The sequence below is a fragment of the Numida meleagris genome, chromosome Z (assembly GCF_002078875.1).
Source record: "Numida meleagris isolate 19003 breed g44 Domestic line chromosome Z, NumMel1.0, whole genome shotgun sequence".
In the NCBI taxonomy this organism is placed as follows: Eukaryota; Metazoa; Chordata; class Aves; order Galliformes; family Numididae; genus Numida; species Numida meleagris.
The window spans coordinates 69,968,383-69,988,698 of record NC_034438.1 but is presented as its reverse complement, the minus strand read 5'-3'; the positions used below and the strand labels follow the sequence as shown (position 1 = coordinate 69,988,698).

Here is a 20,316-nt window from a genome sequence, read left to right as displayed (position 1 = left end):
GGGCGGGCGGGGGCGACTCGGGGCGCGGCACCGCTTCCTGCGCCCGACCCCCCTCCCCCCGGTACTGCCGCGCCGCGGCTGTGTTCCGCATCCTCCGCTTTTCCCCGAGGCTCTGCCGCGGGCTGCTCTCGGTTCTCGGAGGGGGCGGACGGGCTGCGCGTGGGGCGGGGTCCGAGCGGCGCTCCCCGCGCGGTGGGACCCGCGGTGCCGCGTTCCGATACGTGGCGTCCCGGTTCGTGAGCCTCCGCACATGGAGGGTGAGCAGCGGGCACCGCCGTTGCCGCGGCTCGCGGCGGGTAGAAGAGACTTTCGAGAAGTTCCCTGTGGTTTTCTGTTAGCGAAACCGACGCTGAAATTCGTAGTTTCACTCGGTGCTCGCTGGTCAGCTGGATCGATGCATCTGAATAGCAGATGACGGGGTTGTTATTTCGGGGAGGCGGTTTTGAGGTCGCTAAAAGGGACTGGTTTTTTTTTTTTTTTTTTTTTTTTCCTTTTCTGCTGATTTTGATTCGCGTCTTTCACTTTTCCCCTTCCATCGCTTTGTGCTGCGAGTGGCCGTGCAGTCAGGCCGTACACAGGAGCGTGTGCAGCCCCTTCGAAGCGAGGCTTTGCTCTGAGCGATCTTTGCTCACCCTGACCCACTCGGGTGCTCTGAAGAGCCAGCAGAGTTGCTGACCCCAGGACTCAGAGCATTGTCCGATCAGTGCCTGGAGGGTCAGCTGAAAGCACAGGGTCACCGTTCCCAGGGCTGTTCCGGGAATGTGGAGATGTGGCTCTGAGGGACACGATTAGTGGGCATGGTGCTGGTGGGTCGATGGTTACACCTGATGGTCTTAGAGATCTTTTCCAGCCTTAGTGACTGAATGATTCTGTGATTCTATACCATCTCTGTGCCCCTTTCAGTGCAACCTGAGCACTGTACAGAAGGCCGGGTAGGGCTGTGGGCAGTGGTTGCAGTTGCTCAGAGCTCCTCGTGGTGCAGGATCCGATGGTTTCCAGCAGCCCCCATACCAGGGGTGTGCTCTGGTACAGGCATGACACCCGTGTGGCTCTCAGGTCTGCAGCCAGCGTGTCAGTGAGGAGCCTGTCTGCTCTGTGGTGCTGCATTTATGATCGCTTCTTTCTGGTTCTGGCAGTGGACCACGTTTGTAAAACTGCCCTGCTGTGCCTCACCTTGGTCAGAATTCTGTGCTCTGATGATCTTCTCATGTCTCTGTGATCAGCTTGGCACTGGAGAGGTGTCCTGTCCGCAGGCATTTCTCACCACCTTCCCAAAGCCATAGGGCACTGCTCTGACGTGAGCAGGTGGCTCTGCAGGCCTGTTCCCCCAGCACCTCCTTCTTGGATTTCCTTTTCTTCCCTGCCTCTCTGGAAGGCATGTGATGAATCATGCAGGACATGTGTGACCGAGCTGCTCGGCCTTTCTGAGCAGTCGGAGACAGACACTGCTGACAGCGGCCTGGAGGTTTCTCTCTGGTGATGCTCAGAGAGAGAACCCAGCAGTCCCTGCTGTCTGGCTACTGGGCAAACGCGTGACTTGAAGGAAGTTTAATCTCTGAGAGAACCTGTTGAATTTAATGTGCTTTTATGGTTTGCTTCCCATTATTTGTAACTTGAAAGCCTAGATCAGGGCTGGGAAAACAATGCTGTAAGCCAAATTTGGATTAAAAATTCAACATCTATGAAATTCAGCAAAAAAAAAAAAAAAAAGTGTTTTGGATTTATGCTGCAGCTGAGAGCCACCTCTGAGAAGCCTGAAAGGCAAAAGGAAGTCTGTCTCTCTTCTGGAGGTGACTGTACCCCAAACTGGTGTGTTCTTTATGAGAATGTTCTTTATCCAGAGTAACATTATTTGAAAAAGAATATTAATGTTGCTCAGTAGGATTAGTCTGTGTTGGCTTACATGCCTTCAAAAAAGTGAAATGATTTCTTCTCGTTTTACCTTGAGGCCCTTTTTTCGGTGATGGTGCTGTTGTCATTTAGGAAGGAGCAAGGAAGGGGCCAGCTTCTTTGTCAGCAGCATCACCTTGCAGAAGAGCTCATCTGAAAGCAGCACTTATCTTTCAGTGCCAGATGCCTACAGAGCAAAATCTCATGGACAGGCCTCTTGGTGTCTTGGGGATGTCATTTTTTACTCCTGCCTGGCCCAGAGCACGTGTTGTTTATGGAGCTATTTTAGCCTACAGCTGTCACCTGGGCCCTCTCTGACCACAGTTAGATACCAGTGTGGTTGGCACAGGGGTGGCAGGTGAAGAGGTGTCACTTGCAGCCCTGGGAGCAAAGACAGCCCAAGAGCCCTGAGCATGCCATGCCACAGAGCAATGTCTTGCTGTATGGCTTTCTGCCCCAGATGTTAGCTTAGAAGACATGACAACACCACACTGAAGTAATCATGCAATATTGACAACGGAGAAACAAAAATTCCAGCTGTTTCTTCCAGCAGATGGAATCCTGGGCGGAAAAGGGTGCTTCCCACCATTGGCAGGGCACCTCTGTGAGCAGCAGGGCCAGGAGGAGGGAGCAGCCTCTGTCCCTGGGAGCAGCCAGCCTGCAGCGTGGCCTGCTGCTGTGAGCCGTGCGTTGGGCCCGTGTCTGTGGGCAATGCAGATGGAGGCCAGCAGAACCCCATCACGGCGTGATCTGGGCTGAGCGTGGAAACCTGTGGATGGATATTCTGCATCGCCAGGTGCTGGAGGTGCCAGTTTTCATGTGGCAGGGCCTGGCTGGGCTCTGTCTGGCACTCACCGAGGCCTGGCTCCTGCTCGGCTGAGGCATCAGAGGCAGCCAGGGGAGCTCTGTGTGAAGCAGAGCTGTGCCTCTTCAGCAGCATGGAGCAGTGGATGTCCCTAGCCTAGTGTCACTTTGGAGAAATGGTTTGGATTGTTCCTTAGGCTGGAAAGGCCTCGGAAGGGTGCAGTGTGTTCCTGGGAAGGATGGTCCCCCTCGTTTCAGGGACAAAGCATTGCAAATGGGGTGCGCAGGCGAGATGAGGAGACTTTCCATTTTGTGCAACCCGTGTTTTGTAACGTGCTCATTTCCCTGCCAACACAGATCTGGGGCAAGAGTAAGTTTTCTTGGAAACTGGGCCAAGTTATGCTTGGAAAGAGGCAGAGACTTGCAGCTTCCCAAGCTATATTTGCATGCAAGCTTGCCTGAGCCCTCAGTTCCTGGCCCAGCCCGGAGCTCCAAGGCCTGGCTTCGTGGGGTGGAGGGGCTTCGTGGCCCTCCAGGCTGCCACGTCCTCCTCAGCACAGTGAGACCTGGTCCCTGGAGCTGCTGCAACCTTTCCAGCTGCCTCCCAGAGGTGCTTGTTCTCCGGAGCTTGGGGCAGCCCCAGGCCCTGCAGCTGTCTGCTCCTCTCACCTTGCCTTGCCCTGCCAGCCTCCCTCCTTCCCTCCATGGGGCTCCAGCCACAGCCAGGCCGGAGGGCACAGGACAGGGCCGCAGGGATGGGGCGGGAGCTGCTGCTGGCTCCATCTGTCAGGGAGGTCTCCGTCTGTCTGTCTGTGTGTCTTGCAGCAGGGTGGGGTTTTCCTGGCAGAGGCGGATCGGCTTTTTTTCTGATTGAGGCAGCCAGGGAAGTCTCTCTGCTTGTTTGTTTAGAGTTTGCAGTTCAAGGGCCTGGAATTTAATTTTGCAGTGGCAGCCCGCAGCGAGTGCCAGCACGAGTGAGGCCGATCGCGTGCAGACCGCCCTGCACAGGGGGAGGGGGTACAAAGCCACTTCCCAGAGTGTACACTGGGTTGTGGCCATCGCTGAGGACTTTGCTTCTCTCCCCAAAGTACTTTCTGGTGGAAAAGACAATATTTTTTGTTATTTAAAGACACTGTACACTAGTGTGAGACCTCGTGTTGGAGTAGGTGTCTTTTGGGGCTGGTTTTGTAACTTTTGCTCCGAGTAACTGTTGAACAGTTGATGCTATAAACCTGCTGTTGTGCACACCAGCTGCTGCCAGTGTGTGTGGCAATCCCTCCTGTTTTTCAGCCCATTTCCTCCTGGGGCCCATGGGGGTGGATGAGTGAGGGCATGTGCTGAGGTTCCAGGCTCAGGCCTCGCACCAGCAGAGCTGACTTCCGCGAGAGGACACTGTAAGCAGAGACTGGCTGAAGGAAGCAAATCCTGCAAGTTGGGAAGCTGTTTTTGTTCCCCCCCCGCCCAGGGTATCTGCAGCCAGATTTGATGCTTTCCTTGGTGGAAGGAGCAGGCTTGCACCCATCTGTGGCCTGCTCCCCTGGGCTGTGGGACAGAGCCAGTGCCTGCCCTGAGGCTGCCGTGGGTCTGGGGTCTGCAGTGTCCTCTGCTCACCCGCCTGTGGCCGAGGCTTGGCCCTGCTTTCTGGGGTGGGGCTCATTTTATTTTTCCCAGCAAGGAATGGGTTGGCGTGGACGGCAGCTCTTCCCTTTTCTGCTTAGGCCCTGCAAAGAAGCTTTTTTGTTTCTGTGTGCGAGTGCTGCTTCCTTTTTCCAGCTTTCCTCCGGCTCAGACTCGCCTGCCCTGGCAGCACATGCGTGCACGTGGCTCAGCAGCAGCAGAGCACGCGCTGCTCTCTGCCGGGGTGACAGAAACCTTCTCGCACACCCACTGTGGGGAGCACATTTCAGGCCTCCTAGCTAGGAGCTTTTGTTTCCATTGTCTCTGAACTAAGGATCCAAGATCTGTGCCCACCCTCAACCACATGGTTGAGCTATGCAGGTATTTCCAGAGGAACCATTCAGCGCCGTCTCCAGACTGCTGGGCTACTGCTCCACCATGCCCACCCCCTGCACCCTGAGCCCCTTGGGGTTTCCCCCTCCTGCAGTCACAAGGGACAGTTCTACAGGGTGTTGCTGCTCCAGTTTTCCCCACATTTCTGGCGTTTGGGGCCTAGGGAGGCTAGGGCATCTGTTAGGCTGATGACAGCATTAAGCTGAGCAGGTCCTGGTCTTTTGGTGCACGAGTCCTGTGGCAGCCCTGTGGGTAAGCAGGGTGAGCGCTGCTGAGTTGTGCTGGCAGCCTGTATACAGCTGGAGTCTTGGTTGTTGTGGCAAATGTGGCCTTACAGTAGTGGAGAGTATGGAGGTCACTAAGGATACATTGTGTTGTTGAGGTGCACTTGACCACTTTGTTCCCTGCAGGCTTTTTCGAGTCTCACCTTTTGCTTCCTTTGAAAACCTGTTTCCTGTTTGTACGAACCTCGTTGGCTCCTCTGGTGTCTGTGCCTGTGCAGAGCTTTTCCTGCGCACCTTTTGTCTGAAGCCAAGCAGAAATGTTTCACTGAGAGACATTGCTGGGGCAGGGGGAAGTGGGGGAGGGACGGGATGATGATGTAGCTGATTTCTTGTTTTTTTTTTTCATCTCTCTCTCTTACTGAACCATGGCCACTTAAAACCTCCTTTAATGATCACTGACCTGTTTGGATGCTAGGTGGTGCTTTTGCATCTTCTACCAACTTCTGGTAGTTGCTTGTTCATGTTTTCTAGGTGTTCTCTAGCTAAAAATGTACAGCAAGGCTCATGAAGGTGCTGTGATGGAGCAGTGCGACTGTGAACCCCAGAGAAGCCCAGCTGCAAACCCTGGGCCATACATGCTGTCAGGGCTGCATGGCCATACTGCTCTGCCACACATGTGTGCCTTTGGATGAGACTCAAGGTGCAGCAGTAGCTCCATTGTCAGGCAGGCATCTGGAGGGGAAGCAGAAGAGATTGAAGGAAGAGATCCAGGTTGGAAAGTTGACACGGTGAGCGCAGACAGGGGTGCAGCATTAGGTGATGGGACAGCAGCCGCAGCAAACTTTGCATGTTTTCCTGGCATGATTCTTGTCCTCGGTCAGAGTTGTTGGGCAACAACAGCCTTGGGGCTCCTCACTGCCCAGGTGGCCAAAGTGCAGCTGAAATGGTTTGAAACAAGACTGGAGCAGGGCTCCGCTCACCGCTGGAGATGCAGTGTGTGCACACCTTTGGTTTAATGCTTGTCCCAGTAAAAAAGCATCGGTTTGTCTGGGTGGCATTTTGCTGCTGCTCGTTGCCACTGTGTGGCTCTGTGATTTCCAGGCTTGTTTGTTACAGCCATTCTGAGTGAATATTTGGGAATAACTCACACAGACTTCCATATTTTGCTGTTCCTACCGACACCAGTGAAGTGTATTGGCTGGGTGCTTTGCATCCAGCTGACTTTAGAAGCGGCTGCCTCACTGCTAGAACAGCAAAACCAGTACTCGAGGAGTGCTTGCTGCCTTGGTTGTTGGGGCAGTGTTGGCTGGAACATGTACTACATTTAAAACTGATCTCATTAAGAGGAGGAGGGGAGTGCTACTGGTAATTTCTTATCAGCCTCCTCTCCAGCCTCCAAGCCCGTTAACTCTATCTTGTGCATCTCGCGCTCCTCATGACTGTGTTTTGTTGCCCATCCTTTCCTTTCTCCAGCCTGTTGGGTGAGGTGAGGAAAGGCTTTTCTGCTCCAGGTGAGCCAAAGGGAGATCTGGTGCCCGTCGGCCAAGCCAGGCAGCCTGAGTCCCCTGTGCCACACCTGCCCTGGGCACAGCTGCTGTGCACTTGGCTGGGGGGCACGCTGTTGCTGGTGGGGCCATTGCTGTCCCAAAGGAGGCACAGTGGGGTGCAATGCCTTGTAACCCATGTCACTCCTGCCCAGATTCCCCCAGTGCTGCGTCTACCACTGCTGCGGGGTCTCTGTTGGGGTCACCATTGATAAATTACCTTTTCATGGAGAGCGGTGTGTTGCTTGGACATGGAGTTTCTCCACTGCTATGGGAGTTCAAGCATCCCATGAGCTGCTGCCTGTGTGCTGCCAGCGGTTCTCAGTTGTACACGCTGGCTTTGGCACAGGTTGATTTGGCGGTTTCAAAACTGCCACTGTTGAAACTGAGTGTGGGAACTGCCAACCAGCATGCAAATTTGGGTATGTTTTTAATTTTATTTTTAACTGGGCATAAGTAATGGGCATGGTCGCAGAACACTGAAAGTATCTGTAAGGAAAAAAACAACAAAAGGGGGTTTTGTTGGCTGTGCACGTGGCCAGCCTCGGCGTGATCTGCTCTGCTGGCAGGAGAGCAGGGCTGTGTCCCAAGTGCCCAGCTCTTGCACTGCATGATTTGAGGGCAGCGCAGAGGCAGCACTTTCCCGCAGGCTGCTGCTGGAGGGAGCAATGCAGTGTGGCTGCTGAGCGGACAGGTGGGTTTTCAGGAATCATCAAGCTTCAGTGGGTCCATTGGGATCTGGCATCCCAGGACTGAGCATTTGCAGGCTTGCCCTGAGCGCTGAGGTGTGGTTGCTACGGACGCAGTGGGCCCCAGCTTCACACCTCCATGCATCGCTGGGATTTCCTTTGGATCCAAACCTGTGTTTAAAAGTAATAATGAATACCTGTGCATTAAGAATGCGTGCCCGGAGAAATAAATGGTGCGTGGCCATCAGGATGTGCTAACTGGCTTTGTGCTGTGCCTTCCTTCCAGTCGGACCGCTGCACGTGGAGTTCTCCCAGCCTGTGAACCTGGAGGAGGTGGCGAGCGCAAACCCTGAGGTCAGGGAAGGAGGTCGTTTTGCTCCAAAGGACTGCAAGGCGCTGCAGAAAGTAGCAATCATCATCCCATTCCGAAACCGAGAGGAGCATCTGAAGTACTGGCTCTATTACATGCACCCAATTCTTCAAAGGCAGCAGTTAGATTATGGAGTGTATGTCATCAACCAGGTAAGATGCTGAGGACGTGAGGCTTTTAATACTTGTGGCAGTGCCCCCCGGGACGGAGGAATGGCTGATCTATCCTGAGCATCAGTGGGCTGATGGGCAAGGATAGAGATGCTTTTAAGAAGACGCTGAAGCACAACAAATAGGATATGAGTGATTTTTCTTTGTTGGTTTTGATGGGAAATGTGGGGTATTCTCCTCCCATCCAGCCTGGCTTACGCTGAAGAGGTTCTAGTGGGTCAGGAGGAAAAGAATTCCTAGTAGCACAACCCAAGTGAAGTGTTCCTTTCTCACAGCTGCCGCAGGAAGTGCATGCAGAGATCTTTAAGGTGACCAGGCAGCATTAATCCCTAATCCTGGGAATGGTGTAAAGGCGTAGGGTTACACTCACTTCTTTAAGCAGCTTTTGTTCATGTTAGTAATAGCACCCAGAGTGTCAGGATGGACAAAAGAAAGGTGCCACAGTGCAGCAGGTAAGTGGTCGTCCGGGGGGAAACAGAGCAGAAAAGGAACAAACGGTGGAGCTCTGGGTTTTGTTTTATTTTGTTTTCCTTTCGATGTCTGGGGGCCTTAGACCTTTCTTAAAGAGAAAAAAAGGGTACATTTCACTTCAGACCACCTCAGTCCTAGTTCATAGCACAGTGGTGGTTAGATAATTGGGTGTTGGAAAGCTGAGGACATGCGGGCTTTTGTGCGGTGTGGCAGGGCAGCGTGGCTCTGTTGGTCTGCAGAGCCCATGGGACAGGCAGCTCCCAGCACAGTTTCTCTCTGCAGTAGGTACTTCTGCCCTGTTTGAGCCCAGTTTCACCGTGCTGAGAAGTAGAAGTAGCGTGCTTCCTTATACGTACCTCCTGCCATTTTTTGATCAGCCGATGTGTTTGGGTGCATTGGCCATCCCAGTCCCCCTGCAGGGGCACTGGTGTGGCAGGTCTGCCCAGGGCACAGCGCTGCTCGGCCACGAGGCTGTGCTGGGATGGCAGTCCCTGCAGCGGCTGTCTCAGTGAGCCAGAGCCCACCAGCAGCTTCCCTGGAGCGCCTGGAGGAACTGCCGGGGGCCTGGAGCCAGATCCTGGAAGGGAGCTGGTGGCATGTCTGGGGCTTGGAGAGCTCAGAAAGCAACTGGATCCCACGGCACTGCACTGGTGTCATGGGGTTGGGTGCTGCCCCGGCCCGGCCCCAGCTGCCGCTGTGTGTGAGCAGGCAGCTTGCACTGCCCTGCCTTTTGGCTCATCTGGTGCTGTGCCTGCGGGGCTGTCGGCATTCTCTGAAGCAAACCCTTGCAGAGTGGGTTTAAGCAAATGTTCTTTTCAAGTGCATCCCTTGGGCAAAGCTGGAGTGGGAGCAACTTGTAGAACACTGGATGTATGAGTTCTGGACGCATCTGTGGTCAGATGCAGGTTAGCAAGTAAGGCTGCTGGATTTGCAAAGTAAACACACTCCTACATGCCTCTAAAAAGTCATTCATGTCTGGGAGAGGCAGCACAGTCGGTAGTAGTAAAAGTGCTGGATGTGTCTCTCAAGGGTGAGTGGGAACATGGAATGGAGAGATTTGCAGAAAATGGGTTAATTCTGCCAGAATTACGGTAGGAAAATAGTCTTATTTCTCTGCTGTCTTGACAATTGCTTTTCTCTTTTTCTTGTCTGTCCTTCCCTTTGCATCTGCCCTCCTTTGTGTTTTTTTGTTTTTTTTTTTTTATTTTTCCTTCTAGTGGGGAAATATTACCTTTACTTGTTAATCCTGTCTATAGCAAAGCAATCACTGAAGCAAGGAGAATTACTGTGTGATCTGATTCTTACACGCTGCCTACGTGCTCTTCTGTCCTCTGCATCTCATAAAAAGAAAGAGGAGCGCTTGAGCCCTGCTACTGCTGCACTGGTAATGTCAAACTTCTTCCTTTCGGAGCAATGCGTTTCTGTCCTGAGCCCGTTGTATCTCTGCCACACTGGTCCTGTGTGCCTGAATGTGTCAGAGTAGGGCTTGGCTGAAGCCAGAACAATGTTTCTGAGATGCCCAGTGTGTAACAGGAGCCAGTGGAAAATGTGTGTTATGCAACCACAGCAAAACCCAAAGTGAGGCCAGCAGCTGTAGGGTCCTTCAGATAAGTTTGAGATGAGAGAGAGATAGACAGCTGGGTGCACTCTTGGCAGCATCCATCTGATGATGCACAAACTCGACTTCGTCAAAGGAGGAGAATTTGTGAAGTGTTCTATAGTCCCACTTGCTCCTGCAGTCACCTGTGGGCTTACTTGTGCGTTCAAGGGACCATGAGCTTGCTGTAGCTGCACTGTTGCAGTTGTCGGGTGCATGCTGCTGCTGCATGTTCATGTTTCAAAATGAGATTTATCACTGTGGCTCAACCTGTGCAAATGCCCATCCAGTGGCGACCCTGTGCACCAGCCTGGAGTTTGTGAGCAAGGAGAGTCAGCAAATTCCCTAAAAGCTCCAGCTGTCCAGCCATTTTGCACTGGCCTCCAGCGTTACCTGCAGCATCCCTGGTAGCAGTTTTCCAGAGAGCGTGTGTGTGTTTGTGTCTGTGTGTGTTTGGGGGGCATCGCGCTCATCCATGTTGTTTTGCGGGGTGCACCAGAGCTCCCCAGGTGTGGAGCAAGGAGGGAGCAGTGGTTGGCTCCTGCCCACCCCTCGTGGTGGGTGCAGCAGATTTTCCTGCATCTGCTCTCTTCTTGTGCCCAATATGGGGGTGCAGGAGGCTGCCTTTCCTGTGACCACCAGCGCAGGGCAGAGGTCGATCGTGCTGCTGTGGGAAGAGTGCACAGCGCTTCAAAATACCCCAACAGAGAAACAGCAAGGGTTTTTCCTGCTGTCTCCCTGTGGCCCTGGAAATCTATTTCTGCCTGCTCAAAGAAGACTGGAGCATGGATGTCCATGTGGACATCATGCATGTGGATCAGATTGGCTTGGAGGATCCCTGATTTGGCTGCCAGCCTCCCGCTGGGGGTGATGGCTCTCTCCTAGCCAGCCAGAAACACACATCCTTGCTGTTACCTGCCTCAGACCCATCAGGTTCAGAATTCCATTGAAGGAGGTGCAGCCCCAGGTCCTCTGCACTGTTTTGTAACTGCAGCAGGTATCACGGAGCTGTCTCCTACCTCAAAGCGCCAAGCAGGATGAAACTGGGATGAAAGCACCATTCAGGTGGCACCTTGTTGGTTTGGAAGCCTGTTAGCACAAGTGGCAGCTCTGCACAGCCCAGCTGATGTGACTGATACAAGGCAGTGTCCATAGGCAAGTTTGGCTGAGCAGACCAGGTCCAGTGAAGGTGAGCAATGGAAGTAACTAAGCCTGGCTGCTGTTCTCCCAGGGCTGATCCTCTGCATGTGTGATCAACAGGCAGTGCAGGTCTGTGAGGCTGAGGCAGCCAGCCTCGTGGATCTCACGGATCGGGAAATGAAGACAGGCTTGTACATGCTGGCAGAGACACGGGGAGTAAAGCCACTGGTGCTGGGCGCTAGTGATGACTTCAGATGCATGCTGAGCTCTGAGATGAGAGAACACAGGGAGAAATTTGTCCAGGAAAAACTGGTTAGCAAAAACATGCTTGCACTGCATCTCTTCTTGTTGAAAGCCCAGGAAGTAAGTGCAGAGGCTATGCCTGGAGCCTGTCTGCACTGTTGGAGCGGCAGACCTCCATCTGCTGCATGGCTCTTCAGGGCACTGCTTCTTGTCCAAAGGGAGTCCAAACCAATCCCTTCCTGTGTGGCAGAGGGCAGGAGCACCTATGGCACACGGAGCTGCCAAGCAAGGCCAGGGCCGGAGGTTGCTTCTGTTCTGCTTCACCTGCTCTCTTGTCACCAGTGGTGCCACGTCCTACACCCCCTGCATGGAGCAGCTGCCTAGAAGGGTCTCCCGTCTCTGCATTTAATGTTTTTCTTTCACAAAGCTGGGAGTCGGTCACAGTTGGAAGCCTGCAAAACCACACAGAGTTCGGAGAGATGTGAATCCCACACACGGCAGTGATGCTGATGCTTCTGAATTGTCTTGCTTATGAAACAGCTTTCCCCAAAAAGCAAAACCTCTTGGGGCTTTCAAGAGGTTTGAAAATGCAGCTTCTGGTAGAATTATTAATCCCTGCGTATCCCCTGGGTGAGTTAGAGGCCACCTGAAGGCATGGATTAAATAAGGCCGAGCTTCTGCTGATCACAAAACCAACGTGAAACACTCTCTTTGCCTTGAAGTGGTGTGATGAGAAGAGCAGCCAAAGGGGATGAAATGAGCAAACACAGCTCCTGGTGCAGGAGAGCCCCTGAGCATTGCTTCTGAGGCCCAGCTTCTGGTGTGGCCCGAAACATTCGCTGTGGGTCAGCTCTCCAGGCTACCCTGGCTGTGCCAGTGCCCACGAGCCCCAGCTGCAGTGCTGGGTGTGTGTGGACTCAGCAGCCCCTCTGCCCACAGACTGAAGCCCTCTGTTCCCACAGCTGCAGCCGCTCCCTTTCCCCATCCCCTTTGTTCAGCTTTCCTTTACCTTCTGTGCTCAAGTTTTCACAGCTCTTGCTTATGCATGATGGTGATCAGCTTCCCACCACCTTGGTTAAGGCATGAACCCTTTTATTTCAGGTGAGGGTGCTGAGAACTGGCTCAGATCCTCCTCCACTAAAGCTCACTCCTCTCTGTGAAGTCATTTAGGCCCCAGGCAGGCACTGAAAGCTTTTGAAAGCCGTGGTTTGACACTTGCTTGTTAAATCCTTCAAATGAAAGATAGTTGTGGCTGTTTCATGGTTAAATTGTTGGCTTTCAGGCTGCAGAGCCGTAAACCAGTTTGGATTAATCAGTTTCCAAACAGATTATTTATTAACCAAGCAGAGCCATTCAGGAGAGGAGGTAAATATGATGCTTGAGGGTGCTCTCTGAGTTTTATCAGTCCTTGATTTGTGTGCCACGCCAGACTTGTAGCAGGGCGGGGAGGCAATTTGCACACTCAGATGCATGCATGCACATGCTGCTGGAGCCAGGCATGGCAGGCAGTCCTTGGCTTCTGCTGGCTTGCAGCTCTTGGCTGGTGCTGGCTTGTGTGAGTGCTCTGGTGCTGGCAGGCAGTCCTTGGCTTGACATTGCTTGAAGCTGTGGAGAGGGGGAGGTAGGATGTGGTAGAGCAGGGTGGGGTTGGCAGTTTGGGTTTTGGCAAAAAGCTCCAGTCTCTTTCAGCATTGCCCCGTGCTGCTCCCTGCTGAGGGTTTGGTGCTGCTGGCAGGGCCTGTGCTGGTTGACAAACCATCCTGGGCCACCACTGTCCCTGGGCACGTGGTTACAGCTCCACTGCTGGACCTGTGAGCACCCCAGTGACCTGCCGACCACACTTGTGTGGCACTGCAGGCGCTGCAAAATGCCTCTGTGCAGAAGGCCGGGCCCACTGCTCTGACCATTTGGCTGCTCTACAGCTGGGACCAGCTCAGTGCCACCTCCCAGTGATGCCAAAGGCCCACGATCCCTGCGTGGCACTACTGGTATCTGGCAACAGGTAAGAGACTGCTGGTTTCCACTGCTTAATTCAATGTTTATTTGTTTTAAACCAGGATGGAGATGAAGAATTCAACCGTGCTAAACTGCTGAATGTAGGATTCATGGAGGCTTTGAAGGAGTATGACTATGAGTGCTTTGTGTTTAGTGATGTAGACCTGATCCCAATGGATGACAGGAACACCTACAAGTGCTACAGCCAACCAAGGCACCTCTCTGTCTCCATGGATAAATTCGGATTTCGGTAAGATGCCTTTCGGAAGGGCATTTCCTTCCTAACACTGCCGTGAGCGTTGTCGGCCCGGTGCAGCATTGCACGTCCCCACTCACCAGCAAAAGCCTGGGGAAACATCTCTGGAAAATTCTGCCGTGGCACACACGTCCCTGCAGGGAGTGGGTGGCTTGGAGCGGAGAGCAGGGAGCAGAGCAGAGCCATCTGCTGCCACGCACAGCAGCCAGACGCAGGGCTGGGAGGAACACAGACACTGGTGCCCTGCAGGTGCCCACGTCCCTTCTTGTGTTTCAGGGTGTCAGATGGCTCTAGTTTCTGCCCAGCCTGGAAAGCGAGGCATTCATTCTCATACAGTGAGGACCATGCATGATGCTAAAAAAGGCTGTCAAGTGTTATTTTGAGAGCAAAATGAAGTATTTTTGGCTGTTCCGTTTCAGACCACAGGGGGACCTGTCTCGGTGTCTGGGGGCAGCACCAAACTGAGTGCCTGCCAGCACATGTGTTCCTCAGGCTTCTGCCAACACAGCTGTGGCTTTCTTTTCCTTTCTTTTTTTCTGTGCCAGATCTCCATGTGGGAGTGTAAAAACTCATCTATTAAGTGAGCGCTGGGTTTGGCCCTGCATGGCCAGCACTGCCTATCTCCACCCAGAGCCAAGCCCTGCCCAGAGCAGGACTGTCAGCAGCCCTGGGTCAGCTGCTGTTTCTCCTTGCAGCCGGGTGATGCTTAGAGCAGAAAGGCCCCAGGGACTAATGCTTGCCGGAGCAGAGCCAAGATCTGGGTCCCAGTGGGTCCCAACAGGTGGGCTGGTGGCTGGACCATAGGCTGGGGCAGAGGGCACTGCAACCCCTAATGGCGTGTTCTCCTTAATTCCAGGTTACCCTACAATCAGTATTTCGGAGGCGTGTCTGCCTTGAGCAAAGAGCAGTTCACAAAGATCAATGGGTTCCCAAACAATTACTGGGGCTGGGGCGGCGAAGACGATGACATCTACAACAGGTAAAGAGTACCCACCGTGCAGCTGGAGCACCTCCACCCGTCAGGACCTGCCTTGAGGGGGCTTGGGGTGCGCAGTGGGAGTGGGAGGAGAAGGCCTTCCCCCACACACAGCCCATCCCAAGGCTCCACAGGAGGCAGCCTGCCAGTGCATCCCTTTGTGCCTGGGGGGCATTTATTTGTCTGTCTGGTTTTGAGGAGCTCTAAACAATGCTCCAAGCCCTTGCTTCCCATCTGGAGGAAGGCTGAGCCATGCTCAGAATTGCAGATGAAGAGGAAGGTCTTAGTGCAGGGCGGGCTGGGCCCAGCCCTGCCTGAAGGTGGGGGCAGGGGATGTCTGTGGGTTGTTACCATTGTGTTCCTGTGAAGATAAGGCAATCACTTCAACTCATGGGACGTCAGGTTTGAGAAGCTCTTGACTGCAAAATACACCCTGCGTGGTCTTTTATCTGGGCTTTCCAAACTCTCCTGGGCTTCAGGAAGGGCTTCCTTAGACAGCTGCAGATCCTCAGCACTTCCATTTAATAAGCCAGGAAAGGTCGTAGTCCTGTCTTCTTGGGCACTTGGCTTTGGAGGGGTGGGAAGAGCTATACAAAAAATGCAAAGGGAGCTACAGAAAGGAAGAGGTTGAGCACGTTCCCAGCATTGGCATCCATGACCTGCATGTGCCTTGCAGAGGGCACACCAGTGCAATGGGCTGCTCCCTCCCCACGTGGTTTCACCGCTGCTCAGTTCAGTTTCTACCAGCGCAGCACTTCAGCTTCCACATCTTGACAAATGCGTGCTCGTCTGGCTGCTGTCCAGATGGCTAAAACCTGGATGTTTCCCATTCAAGTTCCAGTCTAAAGCACAGGGCAAGGTCAGCAGTGATGCTGGCAGAGCTGCCTGGGGTGGGGGTGGGTCAGCAGGTGCCTGGTGCTGGCATGGGTGTCCCCATTCCTGATGCTGATGCACTGGTGTGTTAGCAAGCTGCGAACACACAGCTCAGCCCTCAACAGCCATGAAAAGCAGGTAGGGGTTGTTACTGGGAGGTGCTGGAACAGCCCTTCCCCGTCCCGTCACCTAACCTACTTGCTTTTGGCAGGCTGGTGTTCAAAGGCATGGGCATCTCTCGGCCGGATGCCGTCATTGGGAAATGCAGAATGATTCGCCACTCGCGTGATCGGAAGAATGAGCCCAACCCTGAGAGGTGCGTGTCTGCTGCCCGAGCCCCATTCCTGCACCCCACATCCTGCATCGCTCCCCTCTGCAAGCCCTGGGCATCCCGCGGCTCAGAACGCGCTGCCTGCGGTGCTTTGCAGCACGGCTGGGGCAGCACCCCTCGCTTTCTTGCAGACAGAGCTTGGTGAGGGCATGGTGGCTTTGCCCTTGGGCTGACAAGAGAGGGGGCTGACTAAACCCGTGCTGACACCCACTGCTGCTGCACGGAGCGGGGACTGCCCAAGGGTGCAAAGGATGGGAGCTGGGGGTTGCTGAAAGGCTTTTGTATGCTTTTCCCCTCCGCAGGTTTGACCGAATTGCTCACACCAGGGAGACAATGAGCTCCGATGGCTTGAACTCGCTCTCCTACAAGGTGCTAAGGACTGACAGGTTCCCTCTGTACACGAGGATCACAGTGGATATCGGCTCTCCCAGCAGCTGACACAGCCAGCGCGGCAGAGACCTCGGGCCACTGCCCCGGACGCTGGGCTCGCAGATTCTTTGTGTCCTCGGGTTTTGTAACGGTTGTGATGAACCACAAGGAGGTCTCTCTGCATGTCAAAGCCTCTCCAAACGGGCTGGACAACTGCTTCTCCCGTTGGTTGTTTTTGTAACTTCACCTCCAGCTCTCCATTGTTTTGTAAGTTCAGAGGCTGTAGGTAACAGGTGTAAATGTTTCCTTTTGCCAGAAAATGTTGAATCTGATCTGCTACAGTGCTCCCCATGTTCAGTCATTGCTGGTCCAAGATTAGTCTACTGACCACAGCTGCGGTGCCTCAGCAATTACTGCCCATGATATGGGTTTTTAAATTGGGTGGATGAAAACATTCCTTTTAATTCATTCCTTGGTTTTATTTTATGAAGGACTGTAAAAACGCTGCTAAAATTGTACGAGTTTACTCATTTCATTAGATTGTTTTTTTTTTTTTTAACAGAGACAAAATTACGTGGGTTTTTTTTTTGTTGTTGTTGTTGTTGTTGCTGTTCGTTTGTTTTCTCATAGTGACCAAAGCAAACAGCCTTCTCTGCGTGCAGAGCACATGTTGAATAACCAAGTGTGGATTCAGTGAATGTCACTGTGTCTTTCAGTCTCAAAAGAGACCTCGGAGCGAGTCGAGCCAGAACGTGCCCTCCACGAGCTCCCTGCATGGGCTGGGTGCTGCACAGAAGTGCAGCACCTCTTTGTGACCCACAGCACCTGCTGGCTCCCAGCAGCCTGCCCGCTGGGTGGGACTTCTGGCCTGGGCAGAGCAAGACGCCTGGGAGATTTCTTTGGTTGGCTGGGGTGGTTGCCTGTTTGTTTGTTTGTTTGTTTGTCTGTTTGTTTGTTTTTCCCTAGAAGAGTGGATGGGTTTAATTGCACAAGGGAATTGATAGCCTTAAAATTTGCAGACACTTTTAACGGTGGCAGGAGGTTGCCACGCTCTTTAAACATGGTCTGAAGGTTCTTAAGAACAACATTCTGCTTGCAAGGTCATGTGTAAAACTTGAATTCACTTATTACTTTTATTGTCGTTGTAACTTTTTGGATAACTTTTTAAAGGAATTTGTATATCATAAGTGGTATATTTAATGCCAGATTAAAGCAGGGTGCAGCATAATGGCATACGCTTCGAGGCCTCCTTTATCTTCAGGCTGGTAGGCTCTCTGTGTCGTGACACACGAGACGTGCTGAATTTGCTCTGGTGCTCGCCCACCAGCCCCTGCAGCGCTGAGCTGCTGGCAGGACACGAGGTGCGTTTGCAATGGAGCCTGCTGTCAGGCTGTGCTAAGGTTCCTCGCAGCGCTCCGGGGAGGAGAGGAGCGAGGCTGCAGGGCCCTGCCTTCTGCTCAGCACCGCTGCTCCCATCCGCAGCCCTGGGGAAGCTTCGGGCACCGACGCCTCGGAGCTGCTTCAAGCGGTGTAAAGCTCCCAGCCAAAGCAGATGACACAATTCCTTCTGGTGAGTCCTGCCCGCCAGCTCTGATCACAGCAGTTTGCACTTCCTTGGCCTGTGCTGAAGGCTGTTGAAATCAGGGACATGCGTATTGGGGATCATCTTCAGCACTGCCTTTTTTTTTCTTTTCTTTTTTTCCCTTTGATTTTTTTTTTTTTTTCCCTTTTCCTTTTTGGGGATATAGGACCATTTAGGGCCCGAAGGTTTTGCTGAACCCTTGCACTACAGGGGTGGGATCCTGCAGGGCCGGGGGACAATGCCTTGCTCTATTGCCTTGATGTTTCTTCCCAGCCAGCAGTGACTCCAAGGATGCGCAGACCATGCTCACAGCGAGGTACCCAGCTGCCCTCCCAGTCTCGCTCTGGGAACGTGCTCACCCCACGCACTTACACACGGCAGCTGGGCAGACCTGCTGTGCCAGCCACACTTGGCATGGCATGAGGGTGGGCTTGCAGAGCAGCTTGAAGGAGTCACCTTTTGGCAGGTCAGGCTCTGATGCATGCAGATACAAGGGGTGCAAGAGTAGGATGTGTTACAGAAGCCAGGCCAGATACCCATCTGCAGAACCTTGGCATAGCCACAGGCTGCACCAGTAACTGAGAAGCAGGCGAGGGCGGTGGTTTTGCTTTTAGATTTTCTCAGAGGTGCCTTGCAGGCAGGGCCCTGCTCCCACAGGGCAGCTCAGCACCATCCCCACTGAGCCCCACCGCCAATCCAGGATCTCTGAGAGAGTACCTCGATTTGGCCCAGAGCCTCTGAGCTCCAGAAAGCTGGAACCTGTGGCAGTGGTGGTACCTGCCTGCTCACCAGCTGTGCAAAGCACCCACCTTCTGTATCGGAGCGTTCTGCTGGTTTTTGCTTGTTTGTTTCTCCTCTGTGAGTATCTGGAGATTAGGAAAAGTTAGTGTAATGAGTTGTTGTCTTGCTGTATGCTGGAATCACGGGACATCACACAGGTGGTCTGAGCACTTGCTTCTGGCTGTTGCAATAGGAGCTGTCTACAGATGTGCCTTGAAAGAGCAGAGAGATGGGAACTGGAAAACCAGGAAACCTGAAAACATTTTTCAGCGCAGAGGCGCTGGTGGAGCAGGAAGCTGCTGCCTTGTTTCTTTACCGACACACATTCGATGTCAAAGCTGGCTCTGCTTCTCATTTGTTTCACCCTTTGGGGCCAACTTGTGATATCCAACTCTCATCCCTGCGTAAGCTGTGCTCCTTGTGCTGGTGAGATGCTTTTGGCTCAGCCTGGCCCCAAAATTGTCCCTGGGGGCACACGTTTACACAAAACTCAGTTTTCACCTGTGCCGGGTGGTTCTTCCCCTCCTGCAGCAACACCCAAAGCAGTGCTGTGCATGGTGGTGGACACACGCAGGGAATGGCTGCAGAGGAAACGCCGATGCTCGGTTTCCTTGGCGTTGCTGTTTGCTTGCAGGGATGAGGGAGGGTCCCGGCGTGCAGCTCTTCCCCTGGATGTTACTTGTGTACCGGACTGTTCACGGGTCTCCCACAGATGGTTTTGCTTTTGCATTTTTATCATTTATATGCCGATGGATGTGTAGTCCAATGTTCCTATTTTACTGCTGGTGTCAAATAAAGTATTTTCAGTTAACGATGTTTGGCAGCGTTACTCTGATGAAATGGGCTCCTCCGGGTGCTCTCGCTGTCTGGGGGGGCTCAGGAGTGATGCAGAGTCGGGGAAGCTGCTGTGAGGCCTCACCTTGCTGCCTCAGGCATCGGTGGCAAAGGTGAGGAGTGGAGGGGAAACAAGTCCAACGAAATGGCTGTTTTACCCATTTCAAGCATAAAACATTGACTCTCCCCTTGCATCCACACAACCCCCCCGCCCCCGCTTCACCCAGCTGCTGGAAACGCACACCATGCATTATTCTCCAGTCTGGGCTGTTTTCCACAGTTTGGTCTGAGCACGAAGCTGAGGGGACAAGCTGGATGAAAGGGGAAGGGAGAGCTTCCTCCTCACCTGGACAAAGCCCCGAGGAGTATAGCGTGGCTCCCAGTACTTAGAAGAAGCTTGTGAACAGGAGGGAGACAATTTACATGGTCCGATAGTGGTAGGACAACTGAAGGAGGGGAGATTTAGGTTCAATGTTAAGAAAAAAATCTTCACTCAGAGGATGGTGAGGAACCAGCACAGCTGCCCAGAGAAGTGTGGGTGCCCCATCCCTGGTGCTTGATGGGTTGGATGGGGCCCTGAGCAGGCTGGTCTGGAGGGGGTGACCAGCCCATGGCAGGGGGTTGGAACTGGGTGGGCTTTAAGATCTCTTCCAACCTAGGCTATACTATAACTTCAGATCCCCTCCAGCTCTCAGCAAGGTCTCTCTGCATGTAAATATTGCAGAACACCAAGTATGCTGCTGCTGAAGCCCCTGCTGAAGGAGCCCCTGTTTTGGTGTGGTCTGGAGGGCAGCAGGGACCCTGTAATCTGCTGGGGTTCTACTGCAATCCCTCGCGGAGAGGGGAAGCTGGCAGTGTGCTTCCAGCACCAGGACAGAGGAATTGAGATCCAGGGAGCAGCTGTCCACTAATCCAAGCACCAGCCCAGCATCCAGGTCAGCAAGGAGGCTGAAATGCTGCTGGAGTCAGCGGTGGGGCACGGTATCGTCAGCCTTGTTTTCCTTCCTTCTAAAGAAAAACAAGATGGGATTACTGCCTTAATCGAATAAAGGGAACGGTGTTCCTGTTACATAATCGGCTTCCCTCCGCATATTTCTGATTTAGTATCACCTGATGGCTTGGTAAGACCAAGAAACAAGGAACGGGGCTGAAGAAGTGGTTTGGTGAC

The 20,316-nt window shown here is 53.3% G+C and overlaps 1 protein-coding gene across 1 annotated transcript; it reads left to right on the top strand.

Annotated features, from left to right (window-relative positions):
• Nucleotides 6,006-19,130, top strand: B4GALT1 (beta-1,4-galactosyltransferase 1). The gene is given in 8 exon segments (XM_021380932.1): nt 6,006-6,630; nt 6,633-6,711; nt 6,713-6,894; nt 7,448-7,683; nt 13,210-13,397; nt 14,260-14,382; nt 15,464-15,568; nt 15,886-19,130. Coding segments are annotated over 8 exon segments (1,083 nt in total). The 5' UTR covers nt 6,006-6,596; the 3' UTR covers nt 16,022-19,130.